Source organism: Gavialis gangeticus, unplaced genomic scaffold (assembly GCF_001723915.1).
Source record: "Gavialis gangeticus isolate Ggan-Ray unplaced genomic scaffold, GavGan_comp1, whole genome shotgun sequence".
Lineage (NCBI taxonomy): Eukaryota > Metazoa > Chordata > Crocodylia > Gavialidae > Gavialis > Gavialis gangeticus.
The window spans coordinates 60,244,825-60,255,570 of NW_017729022.1; the positions used below are offsets into that span (position 1 = coordinate 60,244,825).

Here is a 10,746-nt window from a genome sequence, read left to right on the forward strand (position 1 = left end):
GGGGGGGGGGGGTGGATCAGGAAGGAAGAGCACTGGATGCTGCTGCTCAGCCTTGAGGTATCACAGGGCTGGGAGGAGCCCAGGGCTGGAACAGCAGTAGTGTGGTAGGGCAGGTATGTGCCTTGATGGAGAAATGGGTGAGACCCTCCTGGACTAGACCAGCAGGTCATCCTGGAGGGTGGTATCTGCAGAGGACTGGGATACAGCACGTCAGCAGCACAGTTCATTACCAGAACAGCAGATGGAAAACTGGCACTGATCTGGCTATGGAAACTTGCCTGTCCATGTGAGGTTCACCTTCTCTGCGTGAGCAGTGTGGGGAGCCCTGGTGTAGATGTGAACATGGGCATTTATATTCTCACCCCCTTGTGAGATTTCCCTCCCGCACAGCTCCAGACCCTTCCATACAGACTTTTGCCACTCTCCAGTGACCAGGGTCCATTCAAAAGGACCCTAGTACTGCTGCCGGTGCATTGTTTCCTGGCACCCTAATATGCTCAAACAGTGGCTGAAGTTTACAGCACAGGGCACGCCACCCCCAGTGTGCTCAGAGCATGTTCACTGCCTCACAAGGCCTGGGCTGCTTTCTGGTCTGGGCAATACAGGCTATGAGCCAAGGAAGGACAGGCATAGGCTTAAGACACTGCTCACATGCTTAAAGCTATGTCCACAACTAAGTGCCCTGCTGGACTGAGGCTTCGGTTAAACTGAGCTTGATGTGAAAGATAAACATGCTGCTGGAGGTGCTGTCTTTCAGAGAAGATGCGAGTCCATGGTCCTGACCACTTTTGGTGACTGAAGCACTCGCAGTGCTTTGTGCCAGAGCAGACAGATCAACCTCAAGGCTGTGCCCAAATCTCTATGTGGATTGTTACATCCTGTAATAACTTCAGCTTCACTTTGCAGTTTCACACAGGCACTTTCCCTATGCCTGGTCCCTCCTTCTCCCAAACTGCGCAATCCATACAACTTCCACAGCGATGCCTATGGACGTTGCCTGCAGGGCATTTGTGATCTAGGGAGCGGAGATGTGCTGTCAAAATGCCTAGTGCTGTCTAACCGGGGCATCTCTTTCCTCTCTCTCACACTTAGCTGCTTTCCAGAATGAGGGGCTCCCTGGGCCTTCTCCTGGTGTCAACCCTCTTCTCACTCAGGAGAGTGGCTACCGAGCGCTGCCCGCAAATCTGCCTTTGTGATAACATCAAGCACCATGTCATGTGTCTGAACAAGAACCTCACGGAGGTGCCCGTCACCATCCCACAGGTCAGTCACTAGCTGAGACAGCAGGAGAATGGAAGGGACTGAGAGGCAGACACAACACAATGTGCCCTTACACGCATCTTCCACATTTGCCACCACTGATTCTACATCCTCCACTGATCCTGCCACCACTGGTCCTGCATATTCCTCTGCCCCCGGAGTGACCAGGTGGCCTGTACAAGCCTCTTCTTCCATGGCATTTTGGTGCAAAGGAGAGGGAAAGTGGAAGAGGGCACAGATGGTAAACATCAGGGCTTACACTGTCCAGATGTTTGTGAAGGCCTTGGAATGCCCTGAACATGAAAGTCTGAAGGGGTTTTAGATCCACCAACAGGGCTCTTTAAAAGATGAGTGGGTTGATTCAAGTTCAGTTATTTGATCAAAGCAACAGAACAATTAATCTGATCAAGGCAATATATATACATATATATATATTCTGTGCAGTTTGCTGTCATTTGGTTTACAGCTGAAGCAGAGTCACACTGTGAAATAACCCAGGAAAACTCAGGCAGCTGCAGGAAGTGGTGTTGGGAACTCAGCAGGAAGCGATCTTGCATCAGTGCCAACCTTACTCTCATACACTATGCTAGAGACTACAACAATGCAATCTGTAAGATCCCTGTGGAAGCACAAACACAGCTTCATTCAAGAGGCTGGAGATTAGAGGGCTTTCTTCCAGGTACTGACTAGGCATGAGATCTAGTGAGACTGGAGATCACAGTAATATTGGGGCAGGGAGGACTGGGGCAACCAGTCATGTTGTTACAGAAAGAGCAAGAGGTTGTGGGTTCCTTTTTCAGTAACTACAGCTTGTCTCCTCAACAGATCACCAAAAAGCTGGATCTCCGGGGCAACAATATAAAAGTCATCCCTGGGGGAACATTCCTCCCGATCCCATACCTCACTCACTTAAACATGCAGCGATGCCAGGTTGAGAGAATTGAGGAGGGCGCTTTCAGGGGACTTGGGCGGCTGGCCTACCTCAACCTAGCTTCCAACAACATAGCCTTTATCTACCAGGAGTCCCTGGATGGCCTGTCCTCTCTCCAGAAGCTTATTCTGGAAAAGAATCGCCTTGAAGAAATACAGCCGGGGGCTTTCAGCCAACTGGGCTTCCTCAATTTCCTCAACCTTGGTGAGAACTTCCTCGTCTACCTGCCCGATATGGTCTTCCAGGGCCTGCAGGCGATCAAGTGGCTCCGCTTGTCCCATAATGCACTGCATGTCATCGCCAATGAGGCCTTTGCGGGGTTGCCTACCCTGAGGAGGCTGAGCTTGGACCACAATGAGCTACAGTCCCTGCCCACTGAGGCCTTGTCAAGGCTGTCAGGTACATCACGGCTGGATCTGGGACACAACCCCATCACTTATGTCAGCGAGGAGGCCATTGCAATGGGTGCCCTGAGGGAGCTGTTCTTGGACAACATGGCCCTACAGGATGTCTCATACAAAGCCTTTGTGAAGAGCCCCCACTTGCACACACTTGACCTCCACAACAACCAGCTGCAGGTGCTGCAGCCTCTGACCGACATGGCCCATTTGAAGAAAATCAACTTAACAGGGAACCCTGTGGTTTGCTCTTGCTACATGCGCCCCTTCAAGGAGTGGATGGAGAAAGTGAGAGTCCAGGCTGATGCTATCTGTGCAGACCCCCGCACCTTCAGGGGAGAGCACCTGGAGTCACTGAGACCTGTCAATATGAAATGTGGTGGCCATCCCCCAGAAGCAGAGCAGCTCCCCACCTCTACTCCTCCCACAAGGGAGCCAGAGGAAGTTGCCAAGAAGAAATGCCCAGAAGCCTGTGCCTGCTCGCCTGATTTCCAGCACAGTAACTGTGACAACAAGGGCCTCCAGAAGATCCCTAAGGGGTTCCCTGGCAACACCCAGCTCCTGGACCTACGCCGAAATGAGTTCCACGCCATACCCAAGGCCTCCTTCCCTGGCTTGAAGAACCTGGTCTCGCTCCACCTGCAAAGCTGCAAGATTGCGAAGCTGCAGCCTGGTGCCCTTCAGGGCTTAAAGAAGTTGGTCTACCTCTACCTGTCCAACAATGACATCTCAGCCATTGAGGCTGCTGCTTTTGAAGGGGCTCCCCAGCTCGCCTACCTGTACCTGGACCACAACAGGTTCACTCAGGTGCCCAGGGGGACCTTCAGCCGCTTGCCCAACCTCATTTCCCTGCACTTGCAGCACAACTCCATCAGCCAGCTGTCAGACAGTGACCTGGCTGGAGCAAAGCAGCTGCGCTGGCTCTACCTCACCGGGAACAGCATCTCTCAGGTGTCCCCCACAGCCTTGGGCCCCGCCAAGATGCTGGAGAAGCTGCACCTGGATGAGAACCTGTTAGAGGATGTGCCCACAAGATCCCTCCAGGGTTTGTCTGCCCTTAGGGAGCTGAAGTTGTCCAAGAATCCCATCAAGTATATTGGGGATGGAGCCTTCCTCCCAGTGGCAAGGTCCCTGCAGCACCTTTTCCTGGATGATATGGGTCTAGAACAGGTGTGCAAGAGAGCGAGCGTGAGCTGGACAGGTTCCCCAGGTTTATAAAGCTGAATCCTAATGTAGATGTCACTATTGGTGTCCCTCCCCTCCCCTTGATAGAGCTGTTCTCTGCAGCACATGCTAGCATTTTCTCCAGAAGGGGTTTCCACCCAAGTGAATGGCCCCAATAATCCAAATTCTAGCACTACCCTGAGGAGAAACCATCCCACAGCCTAGGAGACCTCATTGGGAGGAAACAGATCCTACTCATTAGCCTAAATTTCAGCTTCATCCCATTTCTCCTGTTAACATGATCTTAAACGACTCTCCTCAGCAGCTCTCATCCCTCCTTACACCTTTCACGGATATCCCATCCTCTGCTACTCATTGTCTACTTCATTTCTTTAATTTTCTCTCATTAAAAGCCTTGGTCCAAAGCCCATCAAAATGAAAGGCACCAACCTGGGTGGGGTAGCAGACATTTGATAACTCCTGTTGATTGTGCTCTAAACCCGTCTCTTGAGGGCCCTAATAGCTGATGTTTGTATTCCCTCTGATTTGTCACTATTTTTTTCTTAACATCAGGACTTATTCAAATGGCTTTCCCTCTGCTTTTAAGCCGATTTTCTCCTTCCCCTCAAAACACCGCAGATTGCCACAGTATTTCTGTCAGGCATCTTGACTCAGTAAGGCTACTCAAAAAGCCTAACTTTCTCCTTCCCCAGTATTGCTCAGACCTGGGAAAAAATAGATCCAAGTTTGGGTCTGGGGAGATCGCTGTGCTAATACACAACCCTGGAGTGAGGCTGGTCACTTTTACTCTTCGAACAAGACCTGGTGCTGGAGCCTAGAGCTTCTCTCAGCAGCAGAGAGGAAAGGGATAGCTTCCCCGAGAGGATGCTGCCTGGAGGTTAGCCAGACGGTGGGACAAGGTGGTTTAGACAGGGATGATCTTGCCTTGAGCAGGGGGATTGGACTAGATGTCCGTTTTGAGCTCTGTTTTACTATGTCTCCATGATTCCTTCTCTTCCAAGGAGGTTTATCTGGACCCTAGGATCACCAAAATATGACCCAAGTTGGGTACATAAATTAAGAGGTCTTGTTGTTTTTTCTTCACATGAATCCCATGTTCAGCTACTTGCAGCTAAGTCCACCCCGCCTCCCCCTGAATCCTCTGCATTGTCTTTCAAAGCCCATCAGCAGAAGTGTCACAAATGGTCACTGAGGGGCTCCTGAAACTTGGGGAAGGATCTGGGTTGGAGGAATTGGGCCAGTCTTCCTAATCAGACAAGCAGAGATGGGAAATTATAGTAGGTACCCCCCCATCTCCCCCTCAAAACCCAGAGACTGACATTCTCTGACACAGAAATTAATCTAAAATGAGGAATCCAACCCAAACGATCCTTCAGGTGGAAACCACACATGCAGCCTGGGCCCAGGAAATCACTTACACACACAAGTAGTGCTCTTGAAAGTGGGAGAGAGAACCCTCCTTCTTTCACAGCTCTAAAAAAATCTTTGCTTTTTTATGCAGAGATGCAATGAGCTGCTGCACTTCCTGCATTTCAAATTATATCGCCACACTGAATTTCCTGCTGAGTAGTACTGAGACAAGGGCAGCTCTTCACTGATACTGTCATTAGTCCCACTCATGGTTGTGGAAACCTGGAAACAGCAGGGAGGTGTTTAAACGACCCAAAATAAGAACATGTATGCTGATATTTCATTCTGTAACCCAGTGGTTCTCAACTTCTGCAGACTCAAGGCACCCACTCATCAGACTTGGGGCACCCTCCATAAACAGTTTTGACTTGAGCGGCACCTCATTAAAAAAACAAATATATTAGTTACGGTGCTTACCTCCTTGCAGAGGGGGCAGATAGTGGGAGCTGGGAATGGCTAGGCAGGGAGAGCCAGAGCCTGCTTTGATCTGCTTACCTCCTCACACTTCCCATGGCATCTTTCAAAGGATCTCACAGCCCTAGCACCTTGGTTGCCAATCACTGCCCTAACCTGTCTGAATTATCCACTGCTCTTTCCTATTAGCTCATCAGCCCCACCTCTTCATTTGCAGATTTCCTCTGGTGCCTTTGCCGGCATCGGTTCCAAGATGAAGAGTCTTTACCTGGAGAACAACAAGATGTACACTGTGCCTGATTTGCGCAGCTTCACAGGGCTAGAGGTCATCAACCTGAGGAACATACCTTTCTCCTGTGACTGTCAGCTCTTCCTGCTGCATAGGTGAGTGGAAGCATGTTGGCAAAACAACCGGACAGATCAGAAAACACCCTCTTTTGTCCGACTGCCTAGCTCTTCCCCATTCCCAATGGCTCAATGCTTCTAAGGGAAGTGTCAAAAACACACCCCAAAAAAATGGCTGCAGGACTGGCACAACATGAGAATGATACATCTAGTACCATGTCCAGAAGCCTTTGACTCCCCAGCCAGCATGTCCAGGGACCCATTCACAGCTGGGCCGACTGGGGGTGGATTTGGCATGAATCCAGGCTGAGGCTCAGACTTCTGCCTCTGAAGCCATCCATATGGAGATCATAAAACCATAGAAAATGAGAGTTGGAAAAGATGTCAGGAGGACATCTAATCTAACTCCCAGCTCAAAGCAGGACCAGCCCCAGCCCCAGCTATCTCATCCCAAACAAGGCTTTGTCTAGCCAGGTCTTAAAAACCTCCAAGGATGCAGATTCCAGTGCTTTACTACCTTCCTAGTGAGAAAGTTCTTCCTGTTTTCTAACCTAAACCTCCCTTGCTGTAACTTGAGACCGTCGCTCCTTTTTCTGTCATCTGCCACCACTGAGAACAGTCCAGCTCCATCCTCTTTCCAACTCCCCTTCAGGTAGCTGAAGGCTGCTGTTAAATCCCTGCTCAATCTTCTCTTCTCCACACTAAATAAGCCCAGTTCCCTCAGCCTGTCCTCATAAATCATGTGCCCCAGCCCCCGAACCATTTTCACTGCCCTCTGCTGGACTCTCTCCAATTTGCCCACATCCTTTCTGTAGTGGGGGCCCAAAACTGAACACAGTACTCCAGATGTGGCCTCACCAGTGCTGATTAGAGGAAGAATCGCTTCCCTCGATCTGCTGGCAATGCTCTGCTCTTACGAATGCAGCCCAGTATGAGATGCCTTAACCATGCTGCCACCATGCCCCTAAATGCACAATGCACCTGCATTAAGTTGTAAAGTTGTCATCTACTGCTTCCTACTGTCTCTCCCAGAGGTGTCAAACACCCTGTGCCCTGGGCAGGATCTGGAACATGAGGCTCCTCACAGGCCAGCTCCATAGGGCAGGAGGTGTTGGCAGACCAAGCAGCCGTAGAGCGAGTGGGGCTCTGTCAGCACAGCCCTTGCTTGCCTGCCTACTGTCAGTACCCAAGTCCAAGGGGATCCTGGGTTCTGTGGCGGGCCCTGCCCTCTACTAGCCACACCATCAAATACCCTGGCCCAGCAATAGCCTGGAGGGCCCTATGGAATGGCTTTACAGGCTGAATCCAACCTGGGGGCCATATGTTTGATACCCCTGCGCTACACTAAAGAGTTGACTTTTGAGGATGCTGTAATGTACCCAGTGACATGAGTTGTCCTCATCCCAGGGATAGGTGGCAGGGGTCCCCAGGGTTGTGAATGCAGCATGCACTGAGGATTTTGTTTTCCCTGTTCCCTTTTCCACCTCTGCTCCCCCCCAATCCCATTCTCAGGTGGATTAGCAAACTCAATTTGCGTGTGGGAGCCACCTGCGGGTCCCCAGCCGAAGTCCGTGGGCAGAAGGTGAAATTTTCTGCCGCCTTCAAGACCTGCCCAGGCTGGGGAACACAGAAAACCAAACGGGCCCGTCCAGAGAAGGTCAAGGTCAAAGGAGGAAGAAATCCCAGCAAGAAGCAGAGAGCTGGAAAGGCACAAGACAGAGGCCTCAAAAGGAGCAAAGCCTAAAGAAGACGCATCGGGCAGAGCAACCTCCATTGGCAGGCAGTGACTGAGGAGTCAGCTACTAGGAAGCAGCTTAGTGAGAGAGATGCTTCAATGGGCTTTTATCCGTGCAGTGATATGTGCATTGCAAAGGGAAGTGAGATCCCCTTCCCTGCCCTGCTGAGATTGGGGCCTGGGTGTTGGGTGGGGTGGGGAGGAAAAGTCTAAAAAAAAAAAGAATTGCATGGAGGGAGGGAAAAAAGCAGAAGTGAGGGCTCCCTCCGTCGGAGGCCCTGAGCAGTAACAGCCCTGCAGTGCTTTTCTTGAGTGCAGCAGCTAAAATATAACTTTATATAAAATATAAATCATAGACTCATAGAAAATGAGGGTTGAAGCGACGTCAGCAAGTCATCTAGTCCAACCCCCTGCTCAAAGCAGGACCAGCCCCATCTATCTCATCCCAACCAAAGCTTTGTCTACCTGGGTCTTTAAAACCTTCAACGATGGAGATCCCACCACCTCTCTGGGTAGCCTGGTCTAGTGCTTTACTACCCTCCTGGTGAGAGCTTTTCGTAATATCTAACCTAAACTTCACTTGCTGCAACTTGAGCCCATTGCTCCTTGTTCTGTCATCTGCCACCACTGAGAACAGTTTAGCTCTATCCTCTTTGGATCCCCCCTTGAAGGCTGTTATTAAATCCCCTCTCAGTCTTCTCTTCTTCAGATTAAACAAGCCCAGTTCCCTCAGCCTTGCCTCGTATGTCCTGTTCCCCAGCCCTCTAACCATTTTTGTTGCCCTTCACTGGATCACTGCATTTTGTTCTCTAAGCTCCTCTCAGTTTCAGCTGGACGACACTGCTCTTCTCTTGCCTTCCAGTGCTGGGTAGAGCAGCGTGATGCATTGTTCTGTTTTATACCAGAGGTGGCTGATTTCAGTAATGGGGGAACCATCTGCTCTCTATAGCCAGAGGTCCTGGTGCTTGGTGATCTCATGCCATTTTGCTGTGGAATCCATCTGCAGAATCTGACCCTTTAAAAAAATGCCAAGAAGGCTAGAAATGTACTGAGCAGTTAACACTGAAACCCATGTTACCAGGATGGTACTGACTTCCTGAGTCTGCAGAAAGTCTCAAACAATAGCTTGGTGGGGCTATTGTTACACCCCCATCTCAGTGGCATGTTACATCCCAAACCTCAAGGTCTAGCCAGATATCAGATGAACAATTTCACTGTCAATAACTTTAGAAGACAAACCCAGGGTAGGGCTTATCTCATCATCCCCCAACTGATGACCCAAACTCCAACTTCTACCCTGTAGTTATGCATCACTCATCCCAACACCTGCAGCAAAATGAACATCTGGAGCAGCATAAGCTACATTGGGCTTAATAGTAAAATGAACCACAAAAAGGGAGTGCTGCACTAAATGCAGGATGGGGGGTTTTTGCATTGAATTAAACGAAGCCCTTTAGTATTTGTTGTTTTAAACCAGGGTCTGAAGAATCCCCAGAACCCAGGGGACAATGTGGCAGTATTCAGGATCAGTTTTTAACATGCTGCATGGTGCCTTGCTTGTACAAACAGATGCTAAAGCATGCCCTCAAAAGAGGAAAGGCTCTTTATACAATCTATGTTCTGTTGCAGAAGATCGATTTATACATATTATTGCTGAACCTTTATAAGTCCGGCTGTAGTTTGATTTATCCAGGTCCTTCTATTTGGAAACACATTTAGTGAGAGAAAGAGAGAAAGACACTTTAAGGACTGGTGCTGTCGCTCGTTTCCTGTTAGCATGTCTGTCACCCATAATGCTCTGCAATGCTTAGGTTAGCATCGCATTCCATGAACTGATTCAGTACCTAGAGCTAGATCTTTACCTGATTTATATTTGAGGATAGGCTGGTGATCCAGGCCGACCTTTGATAGGCTTTAAGGTGGGCAGAGAAAACCATAAGGCATTCGATACACAGAAATGCAAGGTGCTCCACCTTGGGGAAAAAACCCTGCATCGCACTTACAGGCTTGGCAGTGCTACACTCATTAGCACCATGACCGGAAGAGACTTGGGGGTCGTGACTGACCACGAGATGAACATGAGACACCAATGCAATAGCACAGCTGGCAAAGCGAACAAAACTGGCTTGCATCTACTGGTGCATCTTGCGCGAGACCCAGGATGTCATCCTCTTGCTGTACTCAGCCTTGGTGAGGCCAGTTGGAGTACTGCATCCAATTCTGGACTCCACAATTTAGGAAGGACATGGAGAAGCTTGAAAGAGTCCAGAGGAGAGCCACGCGCATAATCAGAGGGCAAGAGAACAGGTCTTATGAAGAGAGGCTGCAAGCTATGGGACTCTTCAGCTTGGAAAAGCGCAGGCTCAGGGATGACTTGGTGGCTGCCTATAAATATATAAGGGCTGTGTATCAGGATCTGGGGGAACGCCTGTTCACCAGAGCACCCCAAGGAATGACAAGGTCCAATGGTCACAAACTCCTGCAAGACCGTTTTAGGCTGGACATAAAGGAAAAACTTTTCTACTGTCCAAGCCCCCAAGGCCTGGAACAGACTCCCTCTCCTCCCCCCTCCCCCAGGCAGTGAAAGCACCTACTCTGGACACTTTTAAGAAACATTTGGATGCTTAACTTGCTAGGATCATTTGACCCTAGCTGACTTCCTGCCCCTTAGGCAGGGGGCTGGGCCCGATGATCATACAAGGTCCCTTCCAGCCCTAATGTCTATGAAATCTATTAAATCTATGCTGGCATAGTGTAGGTACACTGATGTCAGGACAACTGACTTAGCTTAGCTGTCAACCAGGGATGTCAAAGAGCCAGACCGTAGGCCAGATCCAGACCATTGGGTCTTGTCATCTAGCCCATGGTGCTGCCTGTAGGTCTTGGACAGTCCCCACATGGTGTATGTGATGCATGCTGGATGGGCTCCACATGCTGCATGCAGTGCGTAGGACTAGGGTGGAAGCACAGGGCACAACACACAGGGTCTGGCAAGGTGTGCACTGCATACAGTGCATGGGGCTTTGAGGGGGCACATGCTGTGTATGGAGCTCAAGGCCAGTGCCAGA

At 50.0% G+C, this 10,746-nt stretch overlaps 1 protein-coding gene across 1 annotated transcript in view; it reads left to right on the plus strand.

Annotated features, from left to right (window-relative positions):
- The window catches only part of CHADL (chondroadherin like), an 8,632-nt gene extending 729 nt beyond the window's left edge, over window positions 1-7,903 (plus strand). The window contains exons 2-5 of the mRNA XM_019515121.1: window positions 1,093-1,263; window positions 2,086-3,759; window positions 5,816-5,982; window positions 7,456-7,903. Coding sequence (XP_019370666.1) covers window positions 1,105-1,263; window positions 2,086-3,759; window positions 5,816-5,982; window positions 7,456-7,687 — 2,232 coding nt within the window. The 5' untranslated portion in view covers window positions 1,093-1,104 and the 3' untranslated portion in view covers window positions 7,688-7,903. The remainder of the gene's footprint in view (window positions 1-1,092; window positions 1,264-2,085; window positions 3,760-5,815; window positions 5,983-7,455) is intronic.
- The last annotated feature ends 2,843 nt before the right edge of the window (window positions 7,904-10,746 follow it).